The following is a 20054-nucleotide window of genomic DNA, read 5'->3' as shown; positions in this document are numbered from 1 at the left end:
CTTTTTTTTTTTTTTTTTTTAAGACAGAGTCTCACTCTGTAGCCCTGGGCAGAATGCTGTGGCATCATGGCTCACAGCAACCTCAAACTCCAGGGTCAAGGGATCCTCTTGCCTCAGCCTCCCGAGTAGCTGGGACTACAGGCACCCAGCTATTTTTTCTATTTTTAGTAGAGATGGGGTCTCGCTCTTGCTCAGGTTGGTCTCAAACTCCTAAGCAATCCACCCACCTCAGCCTAGGTGCTAGGATTACAGGGTTGAGCCACTGTGCCCAGCTATTCTTGTTCTTTAGGGTTAAGATTTATTTTGAAAGTTTTGATGAGCACAAGGAAGCTGCTTATGACCAGAAAGTGCATCTCAACTTGTGTAAGCATCACCTGCGGCCAGCACCAGTAGCTGTCACTCCTGTAGCATTTTCTAAGTACATTTGCGTTAATGCAGGCACATTTTTCATCTACCTTTCACATTGACCCTCTAAGGCAGGTATTGCTAATATCCCTATTTCACGACCAAGGAAACTGAAGCTCAGAGATGCCAAGGGACGCATCTAAGATTTTTTAGGCTGTTAAGTTGCACAGAGGTCTCAAACTGGTACTCTGGTTCCATGGCCCATGTGTGCTCTTTCCAGCCTGAGGGAGCCTCTCCTATCCACAGGCCAGGCTATCTTCTGAGGATCTGTGTGGATCCTCAGGAGGAGGGGAGAGCAAGAGGCCCTCACCGTTAGCTCCCAATGTGTCTTTTAGCTCTTGTGCAACACCCAAGGTGCTACGGAGGGCAATCGAGGGACCAGAAGTCTCTCATACTCAGGCTCTTACCAGGTCAAGATAGAGGCAGGCTTGGAGTCCCTGCACAGAGCTCATACCTGTCAGCTGAGGGATGTAGGGCAGGCAGAGCCTGTCTGAATTGTAGCCGCTGCCCCCCAGGACTTCGCTGATCTTGCTCTGGCGGAAGAGGAACTCAATCACCACTCCGTCAAGATTCGGAGACAGCCTGGAGGGCAGAGGAGGGAGGAGGCACATTAGAACTGTGAGTATCCAGAATGGTTTCCTAATAACTTTCCTCATTATCAAAGTACGCTGGGTGCAGTGACTTGTGTCTGCCTTCTCAGCTACTTCGGTGGCCAATGTGGGAAGATTGCTTGAGCCCGGGAGCTAGAGACCAGCAATAGAGATGGGCAATACAGTGAGACCTTGTCTCAAAAAACCCAAAAAAACAAAAAAACAAAACAGCTCAGTGCCTGTAGCTCTGTGAGTAGGGTACCAGCCACATACACCAAGGCCGGTGGGTTTGAGTCCAGCCTGGGCCTGCTAAACAACAATGACAGAGATGGGGTCTTGCTCTTGCTCAGGCTGATCTCAAACTGAACCTGAGCTCAGATACTTGGGAGGCCGAGGCAAGAGAATTGCCTAAGCCCAAGAGCTGGAGGTTGCTGTCAGCTGAGACGCCACAGCACTCTACCGAGGGCAACAAAGTGAGACTCTATCTCAAAAAAAAAATTGCTGCTACTGTTTACCAGTTATTTATTATATAGATGGGTCATAATTTATAAAACCATCCTCTATTGTTGAAAATTTTGTTTTTCACAATATCTTTCCTTTGAGTGCTTCTGATGCTGAAGTGATACTGGCCCACACACAGTCTACAGTTTGAAATGTCACTTGGACTGACAGCAGTGTCCTGTCAGAAACAACTGCTCCTGGCTGTGTTTCCCCACAGGCTTGGCAGAGTCTGCATCACATACACCCACGGAGCTCAGCATCACATACTTGATGTGCAGATTACGGTAACACGATGGGGTCAACTTCACCTGGGACTTCTGGACCACAGGTGGGGTTTGCTTTCTGCCCTTGATTCCATAGGAGCCTGCACCTCTGGCATTGACCTCTCCTGGCCTCAGATTGCCAACCTGCTTATTCAGCTGCCTTGGAGATCCCTAACCATGTCCCCCAAGCTCTCCTCACCTGGGCCTCTCCACAAACACATCCTCTGGGAGCATGTAGGGAGCCTCTTTCTTCCTGGTCTCTATCACCTGGAGTTTGGGAGGAATCAGATGATAAGGGCTGCATTCAGCAGGGAGAGAGAACTTGAAACCAGCAACAAAAAGAGCTCCTGCCCCTGTTTCAGTGTCTGTCCCTCCCATTGGTATCTTCTCGAGTGAGAAACCCTGATTAACCGTGACCCTCACAGCAGCCCGAGAAGTCCTTTCAGTGGTCTCTAGCACAGTAACACAGCACCCGCCCCCACAGCTCCCAGCCTGCCCAGGCTGGCTGAAACCTGGGGTTTCTTGTTATGTTCTGTTAATATATTTTAAATTATAGACATTGTATGATTCCATCTGTACATACTTTAGTGTGTTTTAAAAGATCTTTATGTAGCAATGGAGAACATTTGACTACAGACTGGATATTAGGTAATACTAAGGAATTAATGGTAATTTAATTTGCTATGTTACCAGCATAGTAATCATGTAGGGAGGTGCCCATGTTTTACAGGCATGCGTAGTTATACATGTAAGGTGAAAGGACAGGATAGCTGGGATTTGCTTTAAAATATTTTAGCAGGGTGGTGCCTGTGGCTCAAAGGAGTAGGGCGCCGGCCCCATATGCTGGAAGTGGTGGGTTCAAACCCAGCCCCAGCCAAAAACTGGGGAAAAAAAATATTTTTGCAAAGGAAAAGGAAAGGATATATAATGATGAAGCAAATAGAGAGAAATCTTCATAACTGTTTATTTAATCCACATGAGCTAATGGATGTTCATGGTTTTACTCACAGCACTTTTGTGATATTTGTGAATGTTTACAGCAAAAGCTCTAAGTGGCTTTAGTCCACACGATGAGGGGTGTGTGCAGGTGTGCTGGTGTGAGTTGAGGGAGGACAGAGGGGCAGGAAGTGGAGGGGGCAGGCAGCAGGTTAGGAAGGGGTATAGGACACTGCCCTGCCTGTCCCTGCTGTCATGTCCTACAGCAGGAAAATCTGCTGCAAGTAACTGCTCACTATTATTAGTTCTTATTTCAACTCAGACAGTGAAGAGAGCACTGTCTGAGACAGTTCAGGACTTGTGCAGTTAAGGAGAAGGTATTCCCAGGAAACCCCAAGCCGAGGGCCCTCTGAGCCATCTGGATCATGGGACACCAACCTCGTGGATGTGCTGGCAGAAGGCAGGCACGGTGGTGAGCTGGCTGATGAGGTTCAGGTAGGCCGCGCCCAGGGCATACAGGGCACAGCGGTGGTACACAGGCAAGTTCTCCTCATTGACCTGGGCCACGTCCTGTGGCAACACAGACAGGCCTCCAGTTTTGGATTTTATTTTTGAGACAGAGCCTCAAGCTGTCACTCTGAGTAGAGTGTCGAGGCATCACAGCTCACAGCAACCTCCAACACCTGGCCTCAAGTGATTCTCCTGCCTCTACCTCCCAAGTAGCTAGGGCTACAGGTGCCTGCCACAATACCCGGCTATTTTTTGGTTGCAGCCATTATTGTTGTTTGGCTGGTCCAGGCTGGATTCGAACTCGCCAGCTCAGGTGTATGTGGCTGGTGCCTTAGCTGCTTAAGCCATAGGCGCCGAGCCCAGGCACCCAGTTTTTTGTTTTTTTGTTTTGTTTTTTTTTTTTGAGACGGAGCCTCAAGCTATCCCCCTGGGTAGAGTGCCATGGCATCACACTCACAGCAACCTCCAACTCCTGGGCTCAAGCGAGTCTCCTGTCTCAGCCTCCCAAGTAGCTAGGACCACAGGCGCCCGCCATAACGCCTGGCCATTTTTTGGTTGTAGCCATCATTGTTGTTTGGCGGGCCCGGGCTGGGGATTCGAACCCGCCACCTTAGGTGTATGTGGCTGGCGCCTTAGCCGCTTGAGCCACAGGCGCCGAGCCAGGCCTCCAGTTTTTAATGATAAACTCATTGGTGCTCCCAACCCTCCACCCAATCTCTCTCCGATCTTATTTATTTGAAACAGAGTGTCACTCTGTCACTCTGGGTAGAGTGCTGTGGCATTATAACTCACAGCAAACTCAACTTCTTGGGCTTAAGTGATCCTCTTGCCTCAGCCTCCTGAGTAGCTGGGACTATAGGCGCCTGCCACCATGTCCTGCTTAGTCTTTCTATGTTTAGTAGAGATGTTGTCTCACTCTTGCTCAAGCTTGTCTGGAACTTCTGGACTCAGGCAATCCACCTGCCTCAGGCTCCCAGAGTGCTGAGATTACAGGCATGAGCCACTGCACCCAGCCCCTAATCTTCTTTAGCAATGGCTATCTTGTCTAAACTAAGCCTTTCCCACCATTTGCTCAATAACTTTCTGGTCATCCTCATTCAAGCCAATGGGAATGGTCTCTAGAACAATCCCTGAGCTCGGAGGCTCTGAAATGCTCTGAGCATCAAGGCAGTGAACTCAGTGCCCCACTCTGCAGTTCCAGCTTTCATGTCCTTTCCTGTAAAACCCTCATCATTAATCTCACTGCAGGGATCTGGTTCCTCCATTGTAGCTGATTCTGGAGGACAGGATGGCTCTCTAAACTAGGTTTGTGTGTTACACTGAGCAGGCCGAGGGAGTAACCGTGGGATTAGGACACAGAGGAATCCGAATTCTAAAAAATTGTAGCCTCTAGGTCAGCCCTGCAGGATTCAGGACCATCAAGCAGGCAGCCGCTCCGTCACTGAGAAATCCATGGGGTCTCACTTAGACTCTGCAAGAGACTTGAGATACTGAGGGCACAGGAGTGTTTTTGAATGCCTTTAGCTTGAGAATGGGCCAAAGCCATGGACAAAGTATGCTTTGGACTTCCCCAAACAGGACCATGGTTTGGAGTCTTTACAGTAGGACCAACCAAGAATGCAACACTCCTGGGCTCCAGGACAATCATCACATAGCTGCCTCTTGCTATTCTTAGCAGTGCTTGACCCAAACAGGCCCCTCCCCACCCCAAGCCCACCTGGACAGCCAGCACTAGGCGGATGAGGTCCACCACCACCTCCTCGTTGGCCAGCTCGATGCTGATGAGCGCCAGCAGGCCGTACAGGGCCTCGTAGTGCTTCTGCGTGTTCGTGTCCTCCTTGCAGCTAAGGTAGATGTGTCTGTAGAGCTGCTGGGAGTGCTGGGGGTGGAGGTGGGGCAGGGGGAGGGTGTGAAGTGTAAAGAGGAGTGAGAAGAGAGAGGAGGACCAATCTGAAGGGGGCAGGTGACTGTGTGTACCCTACCCTGACTCCCACTTTCAGGGGTGATGCCTTTGGAGCAGACTCCCCTGGGAGAGGACACACACGAGTGCTTGTGCAGGGAAGGGTGCAGGCCAATGAAACTAGCAACAAATGCTGCTGCCCAAAGCCAGTTTTTGGAGTGGAGCACAGTCAATGGCCCTGGACTGGGTCATTGACCTGGGCCTGACCATCCAGAGGGGCCAGCTGGCCAGCCTGACCATGCAGACCCTTGGAGGGCAGGGACAGTCTCTGGGGGGCAGTCAGGGTCAGAAGTCACTTGGGTCCTGGCCCATTTGCGGTCACTGTGTCCTGAGGTTGTGCTTGTTTACCTTCTTCATGAAGACGGTGTCTTGTCGGGAGCACTTGTCCACTTTCAGCTTCAGGACAGAGATATCATTGAGGGTGCTGGGAAGGGACACAAAGGGCCTCCTTAGTCCTGTGTGGGGCCAGCCTGAGCTCATGTGACGTTACTGGGCTTCACCCCCAACATCGTTAGTCAGTACCAAAGCCTCCCCGGGCTCCCCTGGCTCTGGTTCTTTGCCAATCTCTATTTTCTCCCATGTTCTCCAGTGCCTGCCTATTTCCTGATTATTCTTTTCCTCTTCTTATTTCCCCCAAATCCTCTTGGTCTCTACTGATAGCTCCTTCCTTTTTTCCAGCCAAAACCTCCTTTCAGGGCCCGCCCTTACCTCTCAAACCCCACCCCCAAGGCACACATGCCCTTTGCCCGCCCCCTGCAGTACTCCATGGTTAGTCATGATCAGTTCCCTGGTAGGACTCACTGAATATGTGAATTGTCCCCCTACCTGGTGTGAAGCCACTGGCCAAGAAGACAGGCCCTGTTGGGAGTCCTCCCACCCCACGTTAGCTGGAGGAGCCACAACATCCCATGGTCACCTGATGGTAGAGAACTTGTGGCGGTTGCCATGACGATCAATGAAACTGATGAGAATCTCTAGAACGAAGAGACGGATTTCTGCGTCCTCCATGAGGGCAGTGGAGAGAAGGCGGTCGAGGAAGTTGCTGGGCAGGGCTGACATCATGTTGTTGCACTGGAAACCTGTGGATACCTGCAAGGGAGCCCAGGTCAGGGGTGCTTAGAACACTGTTCTTTTCAGGGGCAAGGGAGGAGGTAGAGGAGCAGCCAGCAAAAGTTGAGCCTAAATCCATCCTCTCCCAACAGCTCCCAATCCAGCCTCTTCAGCCTCCACCCAGGCTCTGGATGCCACAGGCAACATTTTGAACCCTGTACCATCCATCTTTCAATCCACTCAGCTCAGCTCAGTAGACTGTGAGTGGATAGGGAGAGTGTGCAGGGACGGTAAGGTGTTAAAAGCAAGCAAGGGACAAGCATCCAGGGAAGCAGGAGCCAGGGAGCCTCTGAACTTAACGTTCCATCCCATCCAGGCACAACTGATGAACACCCACCACAAACACCATCTGTCATTGAGAGCATGACAGTCACGAAGAACTGGATGTGGAAGAACTTACATCTGGGCTGAAGAATCAGAACTCACATACATGGCCACAACCGAAGAGCACATGCATATAGCATTTGGTCACATCTCTTCTAGCATGGCAAGATTGGGGGGGCTTCTCATTAAAGCCACTTGGCGTAAGTAGACATATCTACGTATGACATTGTCAAAGCATTCAAAAGCAGCAGAGCAGAGTCACTGTTAAGTTCACACTGCAAACAATGCCTGTGATGATTCAAAAGGTCACTGAGGGTCTAGCACAGCCCAGGGGCATCAATAGTTCATCAAAGAGGGATGTATGTAAGTGAACCCTAAACTGTTACCTTAGTAAGACTCTGGGTACAAATGAGTGAGAGTAAACTCAGCAAAGAAATGGCAGGAATATGGAGACCAAGGAGTTAACTAGATGTGGGCAGTGTCCAAGCAAAGGGGACTTATAAAAACACAGCACCAAGAAGGATGAAGGCTGGAGAGGAGGGAAAGGGAGGCATAAGTGGGTGTGATGAGGTCTATGCGGACTGGCATGGCCACTACAGAGACAGACTGAGAGATGGGACACGGAATCTAGTGTAGGAAAAGGGGCTGGGGACCTCCCAGTTTCAGTCTGTGAAGTTCAAAATCCAGATGTACATCAATTTGAAGCCGAGACCTATTCTGAAATACGAGGCAACACATGGAGAACAGTATTTCCAGACAATTCTTCTTGTGATTGAGTTATGATAGATGAGGAGAAGAGATCAACTCCAGGGGTCCTCAAACTTTTTAAACCGGGGGCCAGTTCACTGTCCCTCAGACCGTTGGAGGGCCGGACTGCGGGCCCTGGGACGAGTCGGCTGCTAAGCAGGACAGGCAATGGCGGCAAAAACACCCTGCAGGCTGGATAAATGTCCTAGGTGGGCTGCATGTGGCCCACGGGCCATAGTTTGAGGACACCTGGAACTTTAGGCTATGCATGGGAAGACCTGGGCCCCCACTCAGACCAATAGCTCCAAATCTTTAAGGAATCTATGTATTTGAACAAGTTGGTCATAGGAATGGTGTTTGAGAGCAAGGGATCTAGACTCCAGTGATGACCACAGAGATGTAAAGAAGAGGGGGAAACAGGAGAAACAGAGGGGAGAGGACCTGGGGAGAGGACCTGGGGAGGGCACCGGGAGGGCAAAAGGAGCAGGAACCACCAGATTCCATCTCAAGACAAGTAATGTTTGACAATAAAGCCATCAGTAGCATAAGGAACCTTTGGGAAAATTAGAAACAGGTGCCCTGCCTGCTTTGGACAGCGGGCTGGCTAGTGTGTGGAGTGCAGACTGGATTTCAGCCCTAGCTCATCCTTGCTGGGAGGTATTTGCGCAGTATACAGCCTGCATGACTGTGTGGTGGGGGCCTTGGCTTGGTCCTTTGGGAGGAGCTGCATCCTGCAGCGGCAGGGCAGGAATGGGGACACACAAGGCTCACCTGAAGGAGGGATTTCAGCAGCATAATCTGGGTCAGACGGTTCCTGTTCTCCCTGTAGGCGAGAGACACACTCACTCACCAGGATGCCTGTGTGGGCGCAGTTCCCACTCACCTGCCGGCTCTCCCTCTGACTGGTTTCTGTATGGGGCCCGCCTGGTTGAGTTACCCAGGACAGTAACTTCCAGAAACAAGAAGCAGACCAGGGAATTAATGACCTACCCCAGTGAGGGGTGGTTATTGGTGGGATGGCAGTGCCGTGGGATTCACCAGCTCCCCAAATGGCTGCTGAGGGATTGGGTGGCAAAAGGAGAGGAGAGGGCAGAGCTGAGAAAGTCAACAAGGACAAAGGAGAGAGCAGGACCGTGGGATGCAGACACGGAGAGGAACCTGGGCAGGGAGGGGGCGGGGGACTCACCCTGTCCTCCCCGCGTCAACCGGGTGGTGCAGAGAAGGCAGCGGGACCTTGCTCATGATGAAGAGGATCACCTCGGAGCGCTGGTAAGTGGGCAGTGTGCTGGCGAAGGAGCCTGCGGAACCGCGGGACAGGGTGAGGCCAGCAGCTCCCAGCTCCCAGCTCCCGCCTCCCCGCTAAACACACAGCCGCAGCAAGTGGCGGCTGAGCTGCGGCTCTCCGAGTCAGTTCAGACCCAGAGACAGAAACCTGCAAGGACGGTCGGGGTGGGATTCTGCCTCTGCAGGAAGGGGCGGCATTGGGTAACTCCAGAGGACGCTGCGCGTCTTTGGTCCCTTCACTTGTTACTACTGTGGTGGTGGTTAAGGTCGCGGCTCCTTGACCCGAGGAGGGTGAGATGGAGAACGCTGGGCCCCAGGACAGCTCTGGTTCCCACGAGGTTTTCACCAGCTGCCCCGTGGGCACTTGTGGGCACATCACGAAGGGCATCGGCTCCCTCGTTCCTGCCTTGCCCGCTCTCCAGAGCTGGCACACTGGCAGGTGGCTTCATAGTCCTCCACGCCCAGGGCGGGTGGGGGAGGGCGCATTTCTCCACAGCCTGAGTCCTTTCCCGCTTTCCTATTCCTCCTTCCCCGCCTCCCCTGCAATCCCTGGAGGGGAGAAGGCCTAAAGGGGAGTGGGGCTCAAGAGGAGATCGCCTTTGATGGGAAGTCCTGGCTGAGGCCAAGGTTCTGGGTTCTCACTCAGACCCTGCCTGGGCCAGTCCCTGCGCCCTGAGGACCGACCCTATTTCTCCAATGTCCATGAACAGCACGACACTGTGTTTGACGACCCTGTGACACCCGGGACCAAGCTCTCGTGTCCCCACGCCCCTCCCCTGACCTGGCTGCTCCCCAGCCCGCTCCTCCCCCGGGGGCCTCCCTCCCGGCCACCCCGCCTGTCCCGGGGCCCACCGCCCACCGATGGTCTTGATCACCGCCTCCTGGAACATGCGCTCCTCGTGCTCCTTGATGATCTTGGTGCCCAGGCTGATGGCCCCGTCGTAGCTCCCGGTCAGAGCGTAGTCGATGCTGAGCCGAAGCTGCCTCAGCAGCGTGTTGAACATCTCCAGCACCGTGGGCCCTGAGCGCAGCGGGGTGGGGAGACCCAACGTCAGGGCTGGCACGGCTCTCTCATCCCCCACCTCTCCGGGCTGCGTTCCAAGACAAGCCCCGGCTCCATTCCAGGCAGGGGGCTGCTTCTGCCCCCCAGTTTCCCCGCCGACTTGTCTTGAGGGGATCCTACCGTGCAGGAGCAGCTCTCTGGCCTCGGGCTTTTGCGGCCCTCATCCCCTCGCTCAAGGCTCCCGTACTCACCCACAGAGCCGGTGGCGGCGATGACTGAAGCTTCTGACAGCACCTCCACGATGCCAGCGCGCACGGTGGCGGCGCTGCGGCTGTTGGCGTCCAGGTGGCCCAGGAGCTGCTGGATAACCAGGTGGGAGTGCTGCGGCTGCGGGAGGGAGACGCGCTGGGGCCGGCTGCTGCCGGATCCGCACCCGCACGTGGGACCCCAAGGCCAGGGTAAACTAAACCTACGACCCAAGGCCACACCCGGTGCCCTTTCTGGAGTTACCCCCAACCTTGGTCAAACAAAGAGCTAAATCCCAGTGAAGGCCTGGGTTTCCACGTTTTTCCTGGGCCCTTTTACTTCAAATGGGTCAAAAACCCGTCTTAAAATATTGTCTTCCTTTTCAGTTTTTCCCACAAGAGGGCAGATAGCTTAGTCCAGTGCTGCTCAAAAGTGTGGCAGGCTGGTTGGGGCCAATTCAAAATCTGTGCGACTCCGGTGTACACAGAGGTGATAATTACAGCAACTGAGAGTCAGTCGCCACAGTAGCAGCCACAGGTCTGGTCTGTGGGCTGCTAATTTGCATGAGCTTTTAATGTAATTTTCTAGGAATGTGTCTTAATTGTATTTTATGAAAGTATTGGTCTATGATGTACTGGAAGTAAAACCAAAGTGGCCCTTCTCCACAGCTAACGTAACCAGTGCTGGTTTAGGCAAGGGACTTAGGAGTCACAGAGGACATCTGGCTTTATGCTTTAAAGTCCTGCTCCTAGAGCTGCTGACCGTGGGGGAAGAGCTGGACCGGGAGAGCTGTAGTACCTGAATTGAGTACATGATGATTTTAAAGCAACGAATGGCGAACACCTTGGGCTCCCAGAGAGAATGGTTATCCAGATGGCTGTGAGGGGAGAGAAAATATGGGGGAAGGCTGTGAAATGGAAGGAGAGGTTCTCTTGGAGGGAGAGTGATGCCTCCTGGGAACCCTCACACGTACCCAGGTGAGGAAGGGCTTACAGATGCCACTGAGCAGAGAATCATGAAGGACCCTGGGACAGCCCTAGCCAAGAAGAGAGGCCAAGGAACAGGGCTCTGTGGCATGATGTGGGACAAGGCTGAATGCTTTTGCTCAGCTTTTGGTCCCCTCATCCCAGCTCCTCTCTTCACACTGCATTTGGTCACTGTGTGGTGGCTCTTGCTATCATATTGCAAGGAATACAGGCACACAGAAGGGACCTTCTTGGCCACAGCACCACAGCTGCCATATCCCATTCCCTCTCCCAAACCCAGAAAGGGGACACCAGGGACATGCAATATTTCAAGGCTGAGGGCTGGGGTGGGGAGCACTCACATGAGGACCGGCTTGATGGCGTTTTTGATGTTGCCAAAGGCAGCCCGGCCCAGCAGCTCCCGAAGGCACCTCTCAGCCAGCTCTGCTGGGTTCTCCTTTTCCTTCTCTGGTGCTTGAAGGGGTGAGGGAGACCGACTGGGGAAACAGAGGCACACAGTAAAGGGCAAGTGCAAAGTTAGGAGTCAGGCTGTGTGGAGGCCTGGGTTTCTTTTTTTCTCTTTCTTTCTTTCTTTCTTTCTTTCTTTCTTTTTTTTTTTTTTTTGAGACAGAGTCTCACTTTGTCACCCTGGGATTGAATGCTATGGTATCATAACTCACAGCAACCTCAAACTCTTGGGCTCAAGTGATCCTTATGTTTCAGCTTCCCAAGTAGCTGGGACTATAGGCGCCTGTCACCACACTTGGCTATTTTTCTGTTTTTAGTAGAGACAAGGTCTTGCTCTTGCTCAGAGTGGCCTCAAGCTCCTCAGCTCAGGTGATCCACATGCCTGGGCCTCCCAGAGTGCTAGGATTACAGTTGTGAGCCACTGTGCCCAGCCCTGAGTTTCTAGGCTTCATCCAGGCCAATGGTGAGTTGGGCAGGAAGGTATTTGCTTTGGGCTGCATTAGGCAACAAAGGAGATGCTGAGGGATCAGAAAATAAATGGGGCAAAGAAGTTCTCACTTCTTTGGGAGAAGAGACGGAAGGTTGGTGGAGAAGAGGAGGAAAGTTCCCAGAGAAGAGGTAAAGGTCCCTTTCCAGAAATCCTGAAGGGTAGGCCTGACATGCCCCTGTGGGAAGGACTCTCTGAGCCCTGGGCCTGGTGAGCGTCCTAATGCTCCCAAAGCTTCAGAAGGAAAAGGAGTAGGGCTATGAGAAAGGGAAGGGGGCAGGCCGAATAGGGAGAGAAAGCAGAAGGAAGGGAGAAAGGAGAGAGAGAAAAGAGAGGAAGGGAAAAGTAATGACATGGTGGTTGACTTTGGCTTGACTCAGTGGTACCCAAGACACAAGGAGTAGGCCCAGAACCAGGAGCCCCAGGCTTGGTGGCCCTTAGACACCAGATACACAGTGGGAGTCCATCAGTGAGCTGCTATTCCACAAATAGCCACTAGAGGGCAAAAGCACCTGCTGGCCAGACCTAGCAGCCTCCACTCTTGCTATCATATTGGATAGCAAGAAAGATTTAGCTTTCAGACTGCTAGAGAGAAACCCAGTGTCAGAAACAGCATCACGCACACACCTCAAGTTGGGACAACAACATGAACCTTCCCCACTTCCCCATTTCACAGAGGTGAAAAGTGAGGGGCAGGGATTAGGAATGAATCCCATGGGTAGCCGATATCCATGATTAAAAGCCAATATCTGCAAGTCTTGCTGCGTGCCTGCTGGCTGCTCAAAATGCATGTTTTTTAAGGGCCAGAAATAGCATCAGGAAGCAAGGGAGGAAGGAAGGTCAGGAGGGGAAGTCCTCAGTAATTGGAGCCAGGGAGAGATTCTTGAACCTCCTTGCCCCACTGCTTCCAGGGAGACAAAGGTAACCTGACTCTTGGCTCTTTGTGTTCCTACAAGCACCCACTTACCCTCAGGGAGCCCAGAACCAAGGCTGTCCCTTTTTAATTGGGGCAGATGTTAGGGTACAGCAGGATGGCACAAGGCCAGACATAAGGCTCCTGAGGAGCCAGCTTTGGACTCACCACAGAACAAGCCACAAAACCAGGATCTCTGTTCCCAAGCCACATGGTTCCCAAGCAGCTGGGAGGACAACCTCAGAGGGCCCCGTCCTGGCCAGCTTACCTCTCTGCTTCCTCTACATGCTGCAGATTGAAAAGCAGCGACGGGACGATCTTGTCCATGTGCTGTGGGTCCCAGATATTGGCCTGCAATTCATCGTTCACTGTCTTCCTCACCACCCCTTGCAGACCTTTGATGCCTGACATTCGAATTCTGTAGGGAACAGGATGAAATGGGACTCTGAAGTCCTCAAGCCCTGAGAAGTCCAGCTTCTGTGGCAAAGAAAGGAACACAGTTTGGGGGCTGGGAATACAGTCATCCCTGGGAAGGCAGAATGGAGACCACCTCCTGCTCTCCATGTGACCTGACCTCCTACCCGGCCAGCTTCTTACATTGGTGGACATGAGGTCAGGAAGCCATGTCTTCTGCATGATCTCAGAGACTCCTAGACTGCCCTTGCCCTGGTATCACCCAGGCTGCGTCCCAGGGGGCCGAGCACTCTAGCTCTCTCCCTTTACCATTTAGCTGGGCGTGTTCCAGCTTAGGCCTAAGAGCTCAAAGCACTGCCAAGGAGTAAAGAGGCAGAATCCAGGGCTGCGAGGAACTTACAGGGTAGGGGGTGGCGGATCAGGTGGGAAAAGCCCAGAACTGAAGGCTTTCAGGTGCAGAGGGGTTCCCACTGGGGCTAAGCTGCCCGAGAAGTCAGAGGGGAAACTGAGTAGCAGCACAAGGGGGCCCCTTTTGCACACCTCCAGTCCCCACTGTGCAAACCCAAGGTTAGCACAGCCCTGTAGGAGGGTCCCCTCTTTACTGGCCATTAATAAAAGCCAATGAGAGAAGTGTCTGGGAGTGGGGAGGCCTAGAAGCTGCCATCCAGCTGAACTGGCCTTTCTGCCCGGAGCCCCTCCGCCGCCTTGGAAGCTTGGGACCTGAAGTTTTTTTCTTTTTCTTTTTATGTCAAACTTTTTTTCCTGATTTTAAAATAATACATGCTAATTATAAAAAAGTATAGAGAAGAGGAGATTTGGGTGCTACCATCATCACCCAAAGATAATCATTATTGGGCATTTTGGTATCTTTTCTTTCTTCTATACATAATACATAACAGAGCTAAGAACCTATTGCATATTTAATTTGTATTGACCTTTTTTTTTTTTTAAGGGACAGAGTCACAGTCTGTCATCCAGACTGCAGCTCACTGTAGCCTCCAACTCATAGGCTCAGGTGATCCTCCTGCTTCAGCCTCCCAAAGTAGCTAGGACTACTGGCACATGCCACTGCACTTGGCTAATTTGTTTTGTTTTGTTTTTTAGAAATAAAAAACAAATTAGCCCCGTGTGGTGGCATTTTTGTAGTCTCACTGTGTTGCCCAGGCTAGTCTTGAACTCCTAGCCTCAGCAATCCTCTTACCTCAGCGTAAGTGCTGGAATTATAGGCGTGAGCCACCTTACCCAGCCATATATTCACTTTTTGTCACATAACATCTAGTTATAATCATTTTCCTATATCATTAACTCTTCAAAACATGTTGAATGATTGCATGATATACTGTAAGAACTTTCTAAACTAGTGCCCCATTGGTCATTTATTTCCAGATTTTTTGTTATAATAATGCTATTACGGATATCATTGTATAAAATATTTCACTGCGTTTCAAGTCATCGCCATGAGTGGAATCAATGAATCACAAGGTAAGAAATGAAAGAAAGGCTCCCAATATTGCCAAATTGCTAGCCCCTCTCCCACCCCTGGGCAGGCTGCCAGGGAATGCCATTCTCTCTGTGCCCACAGCAGCCCTAAGGATCTCACTCAAAACATCTGTTCTAATTTTATGGCTTGGAAAAATCCACACATCTTGTAGCTATTTCAGTTTGCATCCTTTTGATGATCGTTGGAGTGGAGCAGCGTTTTTTCTAAATGTTTAGTTGACAGTTGTATTTTCAGCTTTAGTTTTTTTTTTTGAGGCCGAGCCTCAAGCTGTCCCCCTGGGTAGAGTGCTGTGGCATCACAGCTCACAGCAACCTCCAACTCCTGGGCTCAAGCAAGTCTCCTGCCTCTGTCTCCCAAGTAGCTGGGACCACAGGCGCCCGCCACAATGCCCGGCTGTTTTTTGGTTGCAGCATTGTTGTTTGGTGGGCCCGGGCTGGATTCGAACCCACCACCTTAGGTGTATGTGGCTGGTGCCTCAGCCACTTAAGCCACAGGTGCTGAGCCTCAGCTTTAGTTTTAAGTGGGGCTATGAGAGTATGACCTTGGGCCTTCCTGAGTGACCATCACTTAGGGGTAGCAGTTTGGCAGCACCAGAGGACACTCTGGGATGCCCTGGGGAAACTCTCGGCCACTCTGACCCTGACTCCTACTCGAGACCCTGAGCCAGAGGCTGTCTGGGCTTGAGAATAGACTGGCTAGAATACTACCCCCTTACTACTCTTGCCTCTGGGCTAGACGTCCCCCCCTAGTACATAACTAAAACACACTCCAGATGTGCTAGACTCGTGTGTCCCACCCAGGTGGGCCTGGCTGGCAAGATCCAGTGTTGGTTGGTGGAAAAACTTCTGTCTGGGGCTTCCTTGTGTGTGAATGTGAATTAATTTTCCTTGTTTTTCTAACAACCTTGCGCTCCTTCAGTCTCCCCAGAGTGCACATTTCATTCCAGGACAGTCAGAGCTGACTGACCCTTTCATAGTCAGTTCAGAACCTGGAGAGCAGGAGACTCCTCCATGTTCCTCTTCTCAGTGATGCTCAGTGGAGCCCTACCCAAGACCAGGGGTTGCGAAGTCTCTGAACCCAAGTGGAGTTCAGAGAGTACTGATCCGCCAGGCCCAAGGGATCATACAATTCACACACACACACACTCCACTGTGGGGATCCAAGGGTAGCCAAAAGCATTCAGAGGCCCCCTCCAGGCTTCTAGAGCAAAGTGCTACTGTGGGCACAAAAAGCCCAGCCCATCTGCTACTGCTCTGGACTCTGGGCAGACTGGAATGAACAACAGGGAGTGATCTCAGGGAACAGCTGGGAGGGCGGTGATGGAGGGGAGAAGCAGCAGGAGCAGGAATAAAGAATACTGACCCCATGGCTCGGCCCCTGTGGCTCAAGCGGCTAAGGCGTCAGCCACATACACCTAAGGTGGCGGGTTCGAATCCCCAGCCCGGGCTGCCAAACAACAATGATGGCTGCAACCAAAAAATGGCCAGGCGTTGTGGCGGGTGCCTGTAGTCCCAGCTACTTGGGAGGCTGAGGCAGGAGACTCGCTTGAGCCCAGGAGTTGGAGGTTGTTGTGAGCTGTGATGCCATGGCACTCTACCCAGGGGGATAGCTTGAGGCTCCGTCTCAAAAAAAAAAAAAAAAAGAATACCGACCCCAGACAGTCCCTCCCCTCTCACCCGCGGGCTTTCCTTCATGGGTGACAAGTGCTGGTCTCTGGGTGTAAAGGTGGTGCCAGGGCCAGAGGCAACCTCAGCAGCTGTTGTCCTGGTGTTCAGGAACCTCTCCTGCTGCCGGGACGCAGTGCTGACCATGTCACATGCTGCTGGGATGCAGTGTTGACCATGTCACATGCTACTGGGACGCAGTGCTGACCACATCACATGCAGAGCAGCGATCGTGTGTGTACATGTGTAGTGTCACAGGAGCGACCTTGCGGCTCTGCCTCTGGACAGTGAGGTCCAGCCTGAGTGGGCGGCACTTGTTACGACCACACCAGCTCACAGTCCTGCCCCTCCTCTAACACCTGCTCCTGGATGGACCCTGACTGCTCCAGTCCCTTCTGCTCCCCCTCTTCATCCCTTTTTGGGAAGCCAACCCTGGGCAAGGAACTTCTTCCACCTGGACCCCTTGCTGGCCTTGTCAGAGTCATTAGCCCAGCACAGCCGTAGGGGATGGAGAGAAGTGTCTGGGAGTGGGGAGGCCTAGAAGCTGCCATCCAGCTGAACTGGCCTTTCTGCCCGGAGCCCCTCTGCCGCCTTGGAAGCTTGGGGAACCAGCAGCCCAGGGAAAGGAAGATTCACTTCCTGTTGCTCCAGACCAGACCGCTGGCTATCGTGAGGGACAACCTGGTTCCTCGACCTCACTGTTCTGTATAACATGGCGCTTGGGACACCTCTGAGGTGCTGATGTGATGAAGGAAGGAGCTTAGTTCCAGCAGCAACCAATGGAGATGACAGTCCCCTGTTGCCTCCGCCTTCTCCCACACCTCCTGCGGCTTTGCTGGGCTGGGACAGCTTTTCTTTCTTTAAACACAGTCTTTAGTTTCATAGAATCTTCCTGAGGGGAGGATACTCTCCAAAGGCAGACACCTGCTTCTGACTCTTTTGCACCTTACATAACAGTTCCAAGGACAATGCTCGACACCAAGCACCTGTTTCCCGCTTCCTCGTGTGCTGACTGACTTATCCATCTGACTCTGCATCCTGCTCCATTGTTTGTGTCAGCATGTTTTTGTCTTAATTTCTGTGTGGTTTTGAGAGGTCTTATAATACTTTCACGTCTGTGAGTATGTTTCTATTTTTTTCAGTACTTGATTGCATTCAAATGGATATGTTTCTGTGAGTTAAGTGTTTTTTATAGATTTGTGTACGTAAAAGTGTATTCTCTAATTCAAAATGTTTATCTGAAAGCATCCATTCATTCTGTCATTCACCTGGCCAATATTTCTCAAGTGCCCACTGCTCACTGGGCACTGTTTTAGCACTTGAGACATCAGGGAACAAAACAATGACCTGCATTGTTGGATACAGGTAGAGCTTACATTCCCATGGGAAGACACAGGCAATAAGGGCATAGTAAGTAAATGATGAAACATGTTCAAAAGGGAGGAGTACTTGGAAAAAACCAGAGCAGGGTAAGGAAGAAGGAGGTGGGTGTGTGGGGGTCACAGGGGCAGCTTCACTGATAAGGGGACATTAGAGCAAAAGCTCCACAGAGGTGAAGCATTCCAGGCAGGACACAGACTGTGCAAAGGCCCTGGGGCAGGAATGCCCTGGTGAGCTTGAGGAACAGCAAAGAGGCCAGCATGGTCCTCATGGTTGGGGAATGAGCCAGTGGGAGGGCAGAGGGGATGAAGTGAGGAAGGCAGCCAGGATCAACCAGAGCCAAGACTTCGGCTCTTTATTGGTGGGTGTAGGTTTTCATGGATAATGGTATTTCTAGAATATTGATGCATCTCATTCTGAGCAGAAGTGTGTGTAGACGGGTGTGTTTCGTCACTGCTCTCAAGTTGAGCCCACAGCCCATTATCTTACATTTAGCCTTGTTTTCTGGCCCAAGCAGTTTTTGCTTTAGAAAAGACATGTGGGGACCCCAGAGCTGTCCCTCCCCCCACCACATCTAGCCAGTGCTCTTCCTACCCAGCGACATCAGAGCAGCAGTAAATGCCACAAAACCCAGCAGTGCCTCTGGTGTGAGCCGAGCAGGCCACCCTTGCCGCCCCCCTACTCACTTAGTCTTGATTTCCAAATCATCGTGGCTCGAGTGGCACATTTCACTGAATCGGGACACAAAGAAATCATAACTCCGATGATAGGACGGGGTGTCCTCCTCGATGTTGGCAAACTTCACAAACTATCAGGAAAGGAGGGAGAAACACGTGAGCAGTGAGCTGCTGTCCTCGCTTCTGAGCACCTGCAGACCCCTTGCTGTGGTAAAGCCACAGGGAGCCATCTCGGACAGGCCTTGGGCTGCCTCCTGGAGCACGTTCAGGAGATCTGAGTTCCCAGTCCTGCTTACCTCTCCTGTCCACTACGTGAGACTGGAAACCAGGGCTCTTCTCAGGCCTTCACTGCTGGGGACAGCAGAGGACAGTAGAGGAGGGAACACCAAGGGGCTCAGGTAAGTGCCCGCTCTTACCCCTCTATCCAGAGCTATGCAAACACGGGGCTCAAGGCCTGCAGGAATAACCCTACCCTGAGGGACCACTACTGTCAAAGCATGTGGCACCACCCTTGAATGAATCTGGGACCCGAGACCAAATTTGAAATTTAATTTATGGGCATAATTACATTCTATAGTTAAAAATGTGGGTAAAATTTTAAAGTTTGCCGTTTGAGTTCAGTAAGTCTTGATCAGCCTTCTCAGCTGCTGGATTCCTACTGCGCCACTGTGCTGGACCCCTGCGATTCTAAATAAGGACTTAACGTCAACTGAGCCCTGCAGGGACAGGAGAATCACAGACTAAATGGAGTCAAATTACTCAAAGTTTTATATAATTTCTGTAAGTTATTTCACTGGACGTTATAAATTTAGTACCCCAAGCAACTCCAAAAAGATTCGATTTATAATAAAATCTATGCTCTATTATTCTTCCTTGTGTTTTTTACAAACATTTGCTGGAAACACTATTCTTCCTAAAAGTCTCTAGTTAGTGTACTCTGATAACATTCAGTGTTAGCTGTCAATCTGTGTTTCTAGTGGACTACTTAAAAGTTGTTCAACTTTTAGCACTAAAAGTTACTTCTTAGTAACTTTTTTTGGATGAATATTAGCAGCTTCCACACATGTCATTAATTATTATAGTGTTTTGTTCTCACGATAATAAATATATGGTTATTTTCTGCTGACTAATATAGAGCATGGAAACACACAAAGCAGTTAGGGAAATTGTTCTTTCTAAGCGCTAAAATGCATACATAGATTTGGGGATGAATTGTCTGATGTTAGCAATAACCCAGAACGTGTTGTGGTGATACGGAAGAGACATAGTGGTGATCCCAGTGACCATGTGAATGAATACTGGGGAATTCCAGAAACACAGCTAAAGAAGGCCTGGCCTTGCTCAGCCCCCAAGGCCAGAACACAGACGTGGGCTGACATGGAGTCTGAACCTAGGTTTGGTGAAACTAAATCTGGGTACATCGCTGGTGCTCATAACCACCGACAGAAAGTTCCCAGGCCACACTCCTCACTGGCAGAGGCTGGCCTGTCAAGATGTCCAGCCATTAAAAGGGGACATGTGGCTATTGCATGTTCTAACTGTAGGTCTAGCTCTTAACAGACAGTGTGACCTTTGGGGGGGGGACATTTAACTTCTTTTTATGGTTTGTCTTTTCTCCATGTAAAATAAGCAGCCCAGTTGTCACTAAGGATATTTTAAGGTTTTTTATTTATTTATTTATTTATTTTTGAGACGGAGCCTCAAGC

At 51.3% G+C, this 20054-nt stretch overlaps 1 protein-coding gene across 1 annotated transcript in view; it reads right to left on the bottom strand.

Moving 5' to 3' along the window:
- The window catches only part of EFR3B (EFR3 homolog B), a 92792-nt gene that overhangs the window by 8521 nt on the left and 64217 nt on the right, over positions 1 to 20054 (bottom strand). The window contains exons 5-18 of the mRNA XM_003787441.2: positions 18358 to 18479; positions 12981 to 13130; positions 11207 to 11341; positions 10678 to 10756; positions 9885 to 10020; positions 9490 to 9651; positions 8533 to 8644; positions 8118 to 8169; positions 6082 to 6254; positions 5514 to 5589; positions 4923 to 5084; positions 3134 to 3265; positions 1959 to 2026; positions 860 to 987 (exon numbers count right to left, since the gene is read on the bottom strand). Of these exons, the coding sequence (XP_003787489.1) occupies positions 860 to 987; positions 1959 to 2026; positions 3134 to 3265; positions 4923 to 5084; positions 5514 to 5589; positions 6082 to 6254; positions 8118 to 8169; positions 8533 to 8644; positions 9490 to 9651; positions 9885 to 10020; positions 10678 to 10756; positions 11207 to 11341; positions 12981 to 13130; positions 18358 to 18479 (1687 nt within the window). The remainder of the gene's footprint in view (positions 1 to 859; positions 988 to 1958; positions 2027 to 3133; positions 3266 to 4922; positions 5085 to 5513; positions 5590 to 6081; positions 6255 to 8117; positions 8170 to 8532; positions 8645 to 9489; positions 9652 to 9884; positions 10021 to 10677; positions 10757 to 11206; positions 11342 to 12980; positions 13131 to 18357; positions 18480 to 20054) is intronic.

The sequence above is a fragment of the Otolemur garnettii genome, unplaced genomic scaffold (genome assembly GCF_000181295.1).
Source record: "Otolemur garnettii isolate 467f Iridium unplaced genomic scaffold, OtoGar3 scaffold00022, whole genome shotgun sequence".
NCBI lineage: Eukaryota > Metazoa > Chordata > Mammalia > Primates > Galagidae > Otolemur > Otolemur garnettii.
This window is presented reverse-complemented; position numbering and strand designations above follow the sequence as displayed.